Here is a 14,112-nt window from a genome sequence, read left to right as displayed (position 1 = left end):
AAGTGTATTTAAGAATAGGAAGTTAACATATATCAGTGCCCCTAAAAATATACCTAATGGTATAGGAAATAAGGCGGAGTGGCTTAGGAAAAACAGTCTATGCTTGGCACTCATTAATATGCATTTTATGTCAGTTTCAGCTCATGGAAGATAGTGCATTCTAGGAACTTGAGGGACTCCACACCCACATTTTTTTCAAAAATTAAAAGATTCAAAGGTTTTTTGTCATGTGTACATAACTACATAAAGAAAAATATTTCTAAAGCAATAACCCTCTACAACTTGTCATCCCTGGCCAGCAGATAACTCCCAGCACCATACATTGTTTGATCCGTCGGCTACATTGTACTTACATCGTACATGCAGTGCATACTTTTGAGAATTTAAAATGTATTGTCTGTTCTATAGTGTGCATTTAGATGTAGATACTCTTATTTTACAGTGAATATGGATATTTTTGCTTTAACCTTTATTTCTCTTCTATTTTACACTATATTTTTTCCAATTTTTTTTCGGGGTGATAGCTCATATATGAGACTTCAAAGGTCTTTTATTTTGAAACTCTACATCAGATTGTCCTGATTCTCCCTGAGTGACTAGATGGGGTGTCCTGCTATCACCCTGAAGTGAAATAAGTATTTGATACTTGACAGTGTTTGTTTTATTCTCATCTAAAAACAGAGGGATGATAGCTCATATATGAGACTTCAAAGGTCTTTTATTTTGAAACTCTTTAAGTTTTACATTCAGTCAGTTATAATGTGGTAGTTATATGTAGTTTGTCTTACATTATTATTGATCACATTAGGCCTATATAGTACATATTTTAATATGTTTGATATAATTGTTATTGACCGAGTAAGCACTTTTATTTTGAATGCAGTTTCTCCAGACCGCTACCGTAATGCATAGGATATTCGCGCACCGCAAAACAACGCAGATGCTGGCTTGACTGTGTTTTCCGAAGTGGAGGCTGGCTTGACCGCAGTGTTGTAGCCCCCTTGCCAGCGATTCTCTCTGACCATTCAACAGTATTATGTGTTGCTGGCTCTTGTCCTTATCACATCAGCTACTCGTGTACAGTAAATGCCAAAACTAGAGCACAACTTGGCATATCACTTTGAACAAGAGCTGGTGATGTCCATCCTTTTGGAGTCATTCTTGTCAATCTTCAAAATATCATTATTTCAATCTTATGTTTTAGAGAAAACTCCCCTGCTGGACACTTAAGCTTTTGTGGAGTCTATTTGTATATAACATTACAAGGTTGATTCTTATTATTACATTATATGCTTATTGTGCTCATGAGATGTTGCTATGACTACAGGATAAAAAACACAATCAACCAATACCAAGTTCTGATGGGTTGGATATGAAACGAAGGGTATAGTCATAGAAGAAAGTTTTAGCTTGCATTAGAAATGTTTCAAATACTAAGGTGTAGATACTGTAGAGACAAATGGCGCGTTTCCACTACAGCGCGGAGCACGGTTTAAGAGGGCTGTGACGTCAGCGGCCCGTCTTTGGTTGCGTTTCCACTTGGCCTAGTACCGGCCGGCGGGTCCTAATTCACAGTTTTTCTGGCCTCATAAAATCGCGGGTCTAGGGCCAGAGACAACGAGGCTGAGTCGGGCTGAGTATGCTAAACTAGAGAGAGCATCCCTGGCAAGGGGGCTACAACTACAACAAGATGGACATATTTGACCGTGATTTAATTGTAATACACGTTTCAAAATGATGCCGAACAAACAACATACTGATACCGGTTAGTAAAAACCATGAATTAATGCTTTGTCAAGTCTGCAGACAGACGGCAGGGGAAAAACCTTTTAAAATGCTTGTTTTCTAAATGGAGATTGGCTAAGCTAACGCAGTATATGCTCCGACCGTCCACACTCACAACAACGGCCTATACAGACATAAATAAAGCAGCGACTGTATTCACCATGACACAGGCAGTCTGTGGTTTGTACTTGTTTAACTTTTGTCTAGTTTCTGAACATATATGAGGAGCTGTGAGCTCTGAGTGCTAACAGCTAACGGCTGTGTTGTTTTTTCTGGGGTTCTCTGAAGATCACGTCACGGCTCCGCCTACACTGCGTTTCTATAGATACTACCCCAGTTCCTAAACTGTAATGGGAATGCGCCATAAAGTGAGCCAGTCCTAACGAGGCCCAGCCATACCGAGCGGGGCCGAGCGAGGCCGTGTAGTGGAAACGCGCCAAAAGAGGAGATCACCCTGGCCTTGAACAGTGTGTGCTAAACGCCTATGCATAGTATAATAGATGTTTCCTACTATCTGTTGCAAGCAGCTTCAACAAAACAAATTACGTAGGATAGCGTGACTAGAGTAGGGAGGGAACCTTTACCGGCCGGCCGAATGCTGATTGGAGTTTGTGTTGCCAAGAGACTCGGACTAAGTCTGTGCACCAACCAGGGAGGCCAAAGTCTATCCACGGTCCTCCCCTTCTAGTCTCAACCAACCAAAAATGTACGGGCAATGCCCTGAATAATAAAATGTATGTGCGCAAGAGGTTCAAGGCTTTTTCCGGAAATAGTGGTTATAGACTACAGCTCTGCTGCCTGTGATTTCTATGACCTGACGGAGTCCTTTGCCAAGTGACTACCGGTATATATTTTGCTCTTTTATTAAATAGTTGAACTTAGAAGTTGTTTGCCTTTCCTGGAATAAACAACACAACACTTTACCTCATGATTTGTGACCTTGTGTGTTGCAGTGATAATGGAGGCGGATGAGATAGAGCTGAGCAAAGATGAGCTCCGGAATTGGATCAAACAGAAGGTAAAGGTGGACAAGCTGATCAAGTCCGATATGCTGGAGAAATGCATACTGATTCAATCTATGCTGGATCGGAAAATAAAACGGGCTTCCGAATTCCTGAAGCTCTGCGAGTGAGTGTTACAACCAATTGCTACTTATTATTGATACCTATTTTTAAGCCCTTTTAAACATAATCAACCACAGAGGAAACCTTTTTAATCTTTGAGGCCCGAATTGGACGGATTGACAGGAGAAACAACTACAAACTTCAGAATATGAAGGCAGCAACATTTTTTTTTAACACATTTAAATGTGTTCTTAAAATGAAAGACCTCATATTCCAAACTGTTGTAATAAAGAGTGTTTCAAATTCATCCATCCATTCTAAAAACTGCCTATCCTGGACAGATTTTTGGGACAAAGCAAAGTCACTAAAGTAATGTTTTAAAAAATAATATTTTTTTATTAAAAATACCTTCTGAGTATTTGAAGTACAGTCAATGTCTGTTCTTTGCTTGATTAGTGTTGTCTTTGTTGTTAATGTGTTCAGGTCTGTGTTGGCACGTGAAGCCATTGTGAGGAAACAATACTCCTTGCTGGGGTTGGAATATAGAGACACTGATTCAGAGGATAATGCTGATTGTGATGAGGACGATAACATAACAAGCTGTGGTAAGATGCAAATTGTTTGTTAAATGAAAATATTCATGCATGATTTGTCTCTTTTAATTGTGAATTGCTTCACCAATAAACTGGCTTATTTTAGTTAGTTTGTTTGACCAGTGATTTTTTTTAAATACTTTGTAGGAACATCATCAACGCTGGAGAGCAGTGCAACACTTTATGGAGGAAATTCCAAAAAACCCTCTTTCAAGAAAGAACCAGTGGTGGTCTTGACCAGACTTTCTGAAAATCAGATGAAAACATTTTGTCCTCCGACGCCTCTGGATGACCACAGTGAAAATGAATCTTCCAGCTACTCGGATTGTGATGTGCTGTGGGAACCAAAACAGAAGTCCGATGATTCCGATTCCGATTCTGATTCTCCCATCTCAAGTAACAGGCCTGCTTCGAAAAGGAGAAGAAAAGGAGATCATAAGAACCAGAAACGTTCTCGAATCAAATCACAACATGGCAGAATTACCGTAGCTACGAGCAACGAAGGGAAGATATCAACACCCCAAGCAAGTGCCAATACCGACGCTAAGAGTGCAGTAATGAACACATCAACACCACCATCAAAAACCGAAGGTAAGGGACACTAAAACATTAAAATCCCTACCAGTCGGAGGACGTTGCGATCAATGAATAACTTTGAATCCTAATAAATTCCTTGTCATATTGATCCTGTCATGGAAAAAACATAAAACATAAATACATATTTACATAGCTTGTGGTTTATGTACATATTTTCGGCTGACCCTCTAAAGGCCCATACACACCAGGCCGATATCGGCCGTCTTCGGTTGTCTGGCGATGAAGCGTGCCCTGTCGCCCAAAGTCAATTTGGTGTGTCCCGAACCCTCGGCCGTGACACGCCTTATTTGGCCTTTCACGGTCGACACACGGCCGATTCAACATGTTGAATCGGCCGTGTGTCGGACACAAGCTATCGGGCCAAGAAACCACTCTGTTCAGCTAGCAAATGAGAAGCGAAACGGAAGTGAGGGACGTAAACAAACGATTTAAAAAGGCACAGGACAGCAGCTAAACCCCAGCAGGTGATACTTAAAGACATCAAACATAGCCCTTAAATGTCCTCTCTTACCTCCCACACATAGCAGGGACATCTCTGATATCGGCGGGAGCGTCCCCGGCTGTCCTCTGCTGAGAGCTCCGTGATTTGTTTGTCAAGTCTGGTTTTTCATCTCATCGGTTTATTTGTCAGTATAAAGTTGCAGAATTAGTCTCAAGTACCTCAACATTGTCCTTAAGTACAGTGTCTAAGTAAATGAGACTGTCTACTGCTGTTCATTTACCTATTGTGAGTCGCCTCGGATAAAAGCATCACATGGAAATGTAAATTTAGCAAGAAGTGGCCATTATTAGATTACATACATTACTACATTGCTGACTCAATAAACTACACCCCCGCCAGAACACTGCGATCATCAGATGCAGGTCTATTAACTGTGATTTTATAGTATGTCTGCACTTTATGTGCTCATTTCATCATTCATGTATTTTTATATTCTAAAACATGTTTTCGATGGACGAGAGTGAAAATGGAACGCACACGCTATTTGTTGTTTGTTTATATCGGTCTGTTTTTCTTCTCTGTCTTCCGGTTGTTGCCTATTTTGAATGACGAATACACACTACCACCGCTTGCTGGTAAGGAGAGTTATTGCCACTCACGCATGCGCAGTTCGTACGTGCTCGGCTGAAGTCTTTGCGGTGTGTTCCAGTGCGACTGGGCCTTAATGCCTTAATGTTAAGGCCCAGACACACCAGGCCGTCACCAGAGAACTCGCCGACACCGACAGTTGCATCGGCGAGTTCTCCTGCGTCTTGGCCATGTGTCGCACTGGAACACACCGCAAAGACTTCAGCCGAGCACGTACGAACTGCGCATGCGTGAGTGGCAATAACTCTCCTTACCAGCAAGCGGCGGTAGTGTGTATTCGTCATTCAAAATAGGCAACAACCGGAAGACAGAGAAGAAGAACAGACCGATATAAACAAACAACAAATAGCGTGTGCGTTCCATTTTCACTCTCGTCCATCGAAAACATGTTTTAGAATATAAAAATACATGAATGATGAAATGAGCACATAAAGTGCAGACATACTATAAAATCACAGTTAATAGACCTGCATCTGATGATCGCAGTGTTCTGGCGGGTGTGTCGTTTATTGAGTCAGCAATGTATGTAATAATGGCCACTTCTTGCTAAATTTACATTTCCATGTGATGCTTTTATCCGAGGTGACTCACAATAGGTAAATGAACAGCAGTAGAGACAGTATCTCATTTACTTAGACACTGTACTTAAGGACAATGTTGAGGTACTTGAGACTAATCCTGCAACTTTATACTGACAAATAAACCGATGAGATGAAAAACCGGACTTGACCAAACAAATCACGGAGCTCTCAGCAGAGGACAGCCGGGGACGCTCCCGCCGATATCAGAGATGTCCCTGCTATGTGTGGGAGGTAAGAGAGGACATTTAAGGGCTATGTTTGATGTCTTTAAGTATCACCTGCTGGGGTTTAGCTGCTGTCCTGTGCCTTCTTAAATTGTTTGTTTACGTCCCTCACTTCCGTTTCGCTTCTCATTTGCTAGCTGAACAGCTGATCAGAGTGGTTTCTTGGCCCGATAGCTTATGTCCGACACACGGCCGATTCAACATGTTGAATCGGCCGTGTGTCGACCGTGAAAGGCCAAATAAGGCGTGTCACGGCCGAGGGTTCGGGACACACCAAATTGACTTTGGGCGACAGGGCACGCTTCGTCGCCAGACAACCGAAGACGGCCGATATCGGCCTGGTGTGTCCGGGCCTTAGGCATGGTTGTTTTAAGAGGGAACTAATATTTTACTTTTAAAGTGAAGTATGAGATAAAGAAACACCTAAACAATGACTATTCAGTTTGCTGATCCATCTTCTTTTTGCAATTGAATTGGGTGACACTTAACTCTTATTGGCCCACTCGCAGTCACCTGAATTAATAATGCACACCATAAACATCTATTTTACAGATGGTGGATATTGAGACATAATTTATAAGATGCAACATTTATTCTCTCTTTTAAAAAAATTATATGGGCAACTATAAATTAATTTACCGTCATCAGTTTGGATATACCCTATTATGTTTCTTTTCCACTGACAGGAGCAAGCCTAGAACACAAAGTAACTGTTCCTTGCCAAAAGTCTGACCAAGTTACCGAGACTGCTCCCAGCGCGCCACTAGGAGGGATCAGGGTTACCATGAGTGTCCTGGCGAGAAGGAAGTCCATGAGCTGGCATCGGGGAATAATCCTCGAGGTGTTAGAAAGGGGTAAGAAAAAAAGGAATCTGTCCGGCACAAAAATAAACACACTGCAACACATTCTTCATTTTGACAGGTATTTGTCTTTTTCGGGGCCTTTAATCATGCAGCTGTCTCTAAGCTAGCAGAAAAATTGGTTTGTCAGTGATTATGTAGTACAAATCGATTAAATGTAGTAAACATTCCTAGAGGCAGGGTTAACTTGTACAGCACATTTCAGGAATTAAAGTGCTTTATATAAAACAAGCTAAACATATCATAATACAGGAGTACAAGACAAGAATACAAGTTAATGTTATGTGTAATAAATTAATAGGTATCTGATTTGATAAAAGGGCTTAGGCAAACGAGAAAGCCTTCAGCCATGACCCATCCCAGACACACTGGATGGTTCATAATGAGGCAGAAGATCAGAAATGTATTTAGGCACTTAAAGGTGGGGTAGGTAAGTTTGAGAAACCGGCTCGAGATACACTTTTTGTTATATTCCATGGAATGCTCTTAACATCCCGATAGCAATGAATATCTTAAGTGCTTTGACAAAAAATCCATAAAAGATGTCATCTGTGGAAGCTGTAGTACTGTAAAAAGCACGACCAATCATTTTAGCCGGCCCGGCTAAAATAACTGGATGGCATACCTGCCTGTCAGCCTTCCATCTGTGCACAAACTTATCTCGTGCCCTCATTGGTCATGTGCGCGTTTGTGTGTGTTGGAGGAGGGGCTCTATAAGGAAGTGGCAGATTTTTTCCGGCTGTGTATTTTCAAATTCTAGCTCACTCGAGCTGGTTTCTCCAAAATTACCTACCCCACCTTTAACCAACCAGGGATTTATAACCAACAGTAGTATTTTAAAATAAATGATTTGACAGACACAAAGCCAAGTAAAAGACCTCATGGTGGGAAGAGAAACGGGGTAGGCTAGCCCACTTTTAGTCTTATCACAGTGTTATCTCTTTCATAAAAAGGGAGGTTAACTAACCATCCCACACGAAAACAGAAGACAGTTTCATAGATATAAAATTCAGATTCATTGGGGAAATGTACTGCAAGACCATGGTAGGAGTTCATTGCAGGGTCCCAACATTCACAGAGTGCACAGTTCATACAAGGGTGGTTAAATGAGAATACATTTCATAAATTGCTATAACGGGCTGATTCGAAATTGTATTAATGTGGCTGTTGAAATTCAGGCCTGAGAACCATCAGAGAATACGTCAGTAGAGGGAAATTTACCACAAATGTTAAAACAGTTCAATCATGTACAATGTTTTTAAAAGTATTAGAGCAGTGTAATACAAGTTTAAGCTATCCATTCTCCTGTCCAGTACATGTATTAACTAAGGTATTGCTCATTAAGCCATTTCTGCAAAATCTTCAAGGCTTTTTAGGTAACCAGTATCATTCCATTTCACTAAATAGTGTTTTATACAGTTTGTAAGTAGTCTCATATAACCTGTGACTAAGGCCATGTCCACACTAATACAAATCAAATTGAGTTACATTTTTATTTTATCACGGAGTTGTCCCCCAAAATCAGACGGTTGGCATTGATGGCACCACATGGTCATAATCTGTCCCGAATATGTGAAAACTGTAGATAACTGACTTGTAAAAAATGATTTGAAAATTGCAGCTTAGATGTTAAAATAGTTGTAATGCTTACTGTAAGGATATAGTTGTAGGCCCATAATGAGCAGCCCAATAACAACCTAGATGAGGCGAAATGTAGACGACACAAGTTAGTGTTGCAGATTGCTGACATTGTCTAAAGAGGTTTTTTGCTTTTAATAAGTAATATAGAATAAATAGTATTTAGAATTGTTGCTTTCTTTTTTTCGCAGAAAATGGACGGATTAAATACAAGATCCAATTTGAGAGCAAGCTGAAGAGCCTCGTCTCCGGCCACCACATGGCCTTTGACTACATGCCAAAAGTGGACGGGCTGATTGTCGGCGCTCGTGTTGTGGTCAAGCATCAGACTGAAGAGGGCCAGTTCTGCCCCGGGATCCTGGCAGAGCTCCCAAACAGGAAAAACCGCATGAGGTTCGTGTGTAATGGAATACCTTTGAGGATCAAGTTAAACTTATACCCTTAAGCTACACTATTTCTCACATATCACAGGTCTTTTTTTTCCATCGTTAAAATGTGTTTTACTTTGATCCTCAATTTGTTCCCAATGACTTCATAGGCAAGGCAAGGCAAGTTTATTTATATAGCACTTTTCTGTACGCGACAATTCAAAGTGCTTTACAAAACAAATTAAAATACTTTTTAGGAATAAATACAGTAAAAACACATTATATAATGGCATTTTACAACAGGCAATTACAAAGCAAAGATAATAAAATAATAAAAATAAACACCACAGGTATACAATACATGTTTAAAAGGCATACTGTAGTTCGAATATGAGCAGCTCAATTAAAAGCAGCGGCAAAGAGATATGTTTTTAGTCTCGATTTTAAAAATAGTAAGCGTTTCTGCGGACGTGCATGATTTGGGTAGTTTGTTCCAGATTGTCGGGGCATAATAGCTAAAAGCTAAATAGATTAAAATTGTCAATAAAACCTAAATCGTGAGCTCTGCAGGCGGATTGGAGCCAAGTGTGGAGGCTGAGGATCCTACTGAAATGCCCTGCTCCGCGGGCCAGCGTTGCCATCGGACCTGAGATGAAAACCGACTTTTCACAGCTCCGTAGAAGATTAAAAAGTTTCTCAAAATCATTTTTTGTCAGCTCTGACTGCTGGCGGGCTGTATCATTCGACCCAACGTGGACAATTAGTCGATTGACAGAGGACGGGAGTGAGTGCAGCATATAATTGTTAACCAGTATGTATAATTCTGGAGAAAAGGTCAACTCAGCCATTTAAAAAAAAAAAAATCTTCTTTACCATGTCTAAAAACAGAAGTGGCATTTATCATATTTTTTTATGGCTGTCAAAGTTAACGCGTTAACGTAACTTCTTTAAACGCCACTCGTTTTTTTAATGTGCGCGTTCTGTGACCTTGGGACCGCTCCGTAGTTTGAAAGCTGCATGTTCAGCCCTGCCAGGTGGTTTTCTCGACAAGACCAAAGTAATATGTACCTACTGTCAATCGGAATTATGTAACGACCGGAGTAGGTCAAGTTTAAAATATCACTTTCTGGCCAGGCATAGTGCTGATTCACAGAGACGCACCCCTCCGCCTCGCAAGCAGACCACTCTGGATAGTTTTTGAAGGAGCCGAGTGGACATCATAACTGGTCTAACTGCACTATAGAGGCCGAGTCCTGGTTCTGTGGTACCAGTTACTGTTACAAGCACACTTTATGTATTGTTTTTGTTTGTTTTGTATCAGCCTGTTTTGATCCCAATTAGCAGAAGGGGTTGTTTTATGATGTTGCCCCCATGTGAGGATAGACACAATTACATTGTGTGAGATTATCTGTTTTACGTTTGAAGGATCCAATGATGATTTGAGCTGCTTAAAAAAACAGGGGATGTTTAGTCAACCTTGACAAGTGTTAAGTTTTAAACTACATGTATTACTATCCAATGTTATATTCAATATGCCCATCTGTTTAATGTGGGGATTCAGTTTGCCTAATTTTAGAGCATACTTTGGGGTTATTCTGGAGAATATTTATCTTTAATAAACAATTATGTTTATTGTATTGAATAAACAGACATTTTTTATTGTCAAGTTATGATTTGGTTTGCTAGATTGACTCCTGCCTAAACTTGAAAATGGCTTGATTCACTCAAAGGACACACGGGACAACTCAAATTTGAATCCTTCCTCTTTGAGTTATTGTAGATTTCTTTTTGCTTCATTCAGCTTCCTGTCGCATCATTTAGGTTGAAAACCTTTAACACAAAACATACTTTCATTCACTTTAGGCATAACATTTCAATGAAAAACATGCCATACTTAAACAAGCACTTTCATTTCTGCTCTATGGTTTTAAATGTAATCAAGTTACAATTAAACTTAACATTTAATCAAAAGTAAAATCATCTCAACAAAGTAAATTATATTCCAGCATCTTATATTTTAGCTTAATACCTCATAAGACTAGAAATAATAGTTCATTTAATCAAACATGTCTTCAAACGGATAAATACATTTACAAATATATCACCAGCAGCGTCTTTGGTCGAATCTTTGAGTCTCCTCTCCTCTCTCACAGTGAATTGTTTGTCCTCTGCTGAGAGTGCATTCCCAGGTGCGTTGCATCAAGCTCATTAATAGGAGACTCACACTCTTCTTTGAGCCACATCTCCAGTGGAACCACAGATCTTAGGCTCCCTGTCACCACCTGCTGGACTGGAGCCAGATTTTGAATTGCCCTTCTCTGGTTCTGACAAAACACTTATAAAGCAATCATATTTGTCCACTCCTATGTTGATAAGAATATCAAAAACATGTAAAATAAATAAGGTTAATTTAGAATAGATAAAAAACGTACAAATAATTTGTGACTAATCGCCAGTTTACTTTGGACAATCAATCCACGACAGCCCTATTTTTTATTTATTTATTTTTTATAAAACCTTTATTTAACCAGATAAAAGCATTGAGATAAAATCTATATTTCTTATGATAACATGAGGATGCATTAGCCAAAGTATTGTGTGATGATGATTTAAGTATCCCAGTAATGTATGTTGCATGTTTTAAATGTATTGTATTTACTTATTTAAAATCTGTCCAGGGACTACAGATGAGAAATAGCCTCTTGGCTAACTCTGGCACATTTACAGAAATGTTCATTAATGTGCACTGTCCCTGTTAAATAAATGAATAAATAAAAATGAAAATCATGTATTTGTTTTCCAGGTTCCTGGTCTTTATGGATGATCACACGCCGCTCTATGTGAACTTACCTAGACTTCACCTGGTGTGCAGACCATGTAAGTTTGTCTCATTCATTCACATCAACAGATTTGAAGATTACGAGCACAAGTTGGTCTGATCTGAGTCCAGTTTGAGAGCTGTTTGCTGCCTCACTCTGGTTAGACATTGTTTCACTCTGCTCTATTCAAGTGTACCGGTAATCACCAGGACCCTGAAACTGAAGCAGATAAATGGAATTCAGCCATACGCAATAATTAACCCAAAAATGTTGTCCGTTAAAAACATGTTACCTCTGGAAATATGCGAATAACAATAACTGCATAAGCTTCCTGACAACAATGCATGTGCAGCAGTTATTTCTCAACAACTTACCCACTTATTTGGCATCTGTTGCCATCAGCAAGTAGGTTAGCCTGCCTTAATGCTAAACTACGGAGCAGCATTATGATACATTTAACTGATGACCCTCTATGGCAGGGGTGTCCAAACTATGGCCCGGGGGCCAAATGCGGCCCGCGGGCCATTTTGAATCAGCCCTCAGCAAATTAAAAAAGTATAATGAATTATGGCCCACAAATTAAACATCTGCTATTGTACTTCTTAAATATATAATGTTTAAATATATAACACAGTATTAATTTGTTAAATAAATTCAGTGAATTAAAGTTGAAAACATTTTCTAACAAATTGATAAGAAAAAAGCCCAATAACACATTTACATAACAACCTTAAAATATACCCTTCATATTTCCTCTTATAAGCAATCTGAGCCTCCTGTTTTAAGGAATGAGCTGCCAACACAATAAATGAAACCCTACGGAGAGCTGTGTTTTTTCCATCAATATCAACCACAATTTACCTACATTCTAACTTAAAACTAAGAGGCAATATACCTCTAGTGAGCGGCCCAGCCCTTCGTATATTTTTCTGTATGTGGCCCTCGGTGAAAAAAGTGTGGACACCCCTGCTCTATGGAGTTAGAGCTTCAAATTTGACACCTGTCAAAACATCTGTTCACGGTACCTACAACTACTCTGTCAGTAAGCAGAGTGACAGATTCTGTCTGTTTTTCCTGTGACAGTGACGGACCCCTTGGACGATATTCCAGATGGCAGCCACAAGAGCTTCATGCAGCGGTATTTAAAGGCCTGGCCTTACCCGCCCCAGACACAGTACCGGGTTGGACAGTCCATAAATGCAGAATTAAATGGAATAATACAGAGGTGTACGGTGCAGACGGTCGACTCCAGCTTGTTTAAAGTTCTCGTTTCGGTCAGTATTTGTGAACATCTTTCTTAAAACTATTTCCAACAGTATTCTTGGTTTATTCTCCCCTGCAATATGTATTTAGATTGCTTGACTCATAGTAGTTTGTGTGTCATCAATCATAGACAGATCAACATGAGGAATGGATCTACCGAGGCTCCTCATGCTTGGAACGCATAATCAAAAGACTTTAGTGTCATCAGATAAGTTGGCGCAGAAGAATACATCTTCTGTAGTTGCTGGTAAATTTGTTTCTTAACCTAAATAAAATCATTATTCAAGTTAATCCTGAGACCTATTTTATCTCTCATGCATTTATATGTCTTGTGTTCTTCAGAATCATCAAAGGCAGCACCCTGATGGAACAAGACGATGTGTAAAGAGAGCTGTGTGCTCTCAAGATGGCGGCCCCTTCATTTAGTGAAAGGTGCTCTCCAAGGATACGCTGGAACGTTTTTCAAGCTTACTGGGGAGAATCCGCACTTAAGTTCCAGCTGAGCCGATTGAGCATTTACATTGAGAACCATAAAGATTATAGTAAAGTTCCAGAAGGGCTTACAGTATTAGACATCTGATTCATTGCCCTTGACCTGGTCAATGCCCATGCTGTTCATGTGAACAATGTCTGTGGAGATCATTCCTCCGACATTGTTCATGTGAACAATGTCTGTGGAGATCATTCCTCCGACATGCCTGATATATTTGATGCCTATCAGATAATGTCACTGCAGAGAATGTCTCTGTTTTCCTGGGGAATGCGATGGGCCTTGCATATGTTTTTATGAAGATGTAGACCATTTATAATAAATGTATTTTAGTGTGTGATAACTTAATAAAAATGATATGTTCATTTCCATCAACCTTTTTAATGGCAATTTTATTATTCCAATGTCCTATATCCTTTTGCCATTACTTCACAGGAGGGTTTAGAGTGATCCTGACGCAGACGCAGTGTCAAAGGGTTGTGGTATGAGCATCTGCCGGCTGTCTGGCTGGTAGAATCGGTATGCTCTTCCTCCTGTGTCCTCATCCTTTCCTGTCACCTATGACCCCTTTTATACACCCGGTGCAGCTAAACCCTGCCACCAAGTGTTCAAAAATAATATTGCACTATACATATAAATAAGGTAAACTGAGACACCAACAACACCCATAAAATGGCTCCTACACACCGGCCCCTAATTGGCTTTAGTATGAAACAAAAAACAATTACCAATAAAGGAGC

At 39.9% G+C, this 14,112-nt stretch overlaps 1 protein-coding gene across 1 annotated transcript; it reads left to right on the top strand.

Moving 5' to 3' along the window:
• Positions 1–2,609: 2,609 nt before the first annotated feature.
• LOC117477940 (histone-lysine N-methyltransferase SETDB1-B-like) lies at positions 2,610–13,747 on the top strand. Its single transcript, XM_034124760.1, has 11 exons — positions 2,610–2,629; positions 2,739–2,913; positions 3,333–3,454; positions 3,590–4,033; positions 6,621–6,788; positions 8,624–8,825; positions 11,604–11,677; positions 12,703–12,893; positions 13,013–13,129; positions 13,225–13,534; positions 13,577–13,747. The coding sequence occupies exons 2-9, from the start codon at positions 2,744–2,746 to the stop codon at positions 13,079–13,081; spliced, it is 1,440 nt and encodes a 479-aa protein (XP_033980651.1). The 5' UTR covers positions 2,610–2,629; positions 2,739–2,743; the 3' UTR covers positions 13,082–13,129; positions 13,225–13,534; positions 13,577–13,747.
• The last annotated feature ends 365 nt before the right edge of the window (positions 13,748–14,112 follow it).

The sequence above is a fragment of the Trematomus bernacchii genome, unplaced genomic scaffold, assembly GCF_902827165.1.
Source record: "Trematomus bernacchii unplaced genomic scaffold, fTreBer1.1, whole genome shotgun sequence".
NCBI classification, from domain to species: Eukaryota; Metazoa; Chordata; class Actinopteri; order Perciformes; family Nototheniidae; genus Trematomus; species Trematomus bernacchii.
Note: the sequence above shows the minus strand (reverse complement) of the source record. Positions and strands in the feature narration are given on the sequence as shown.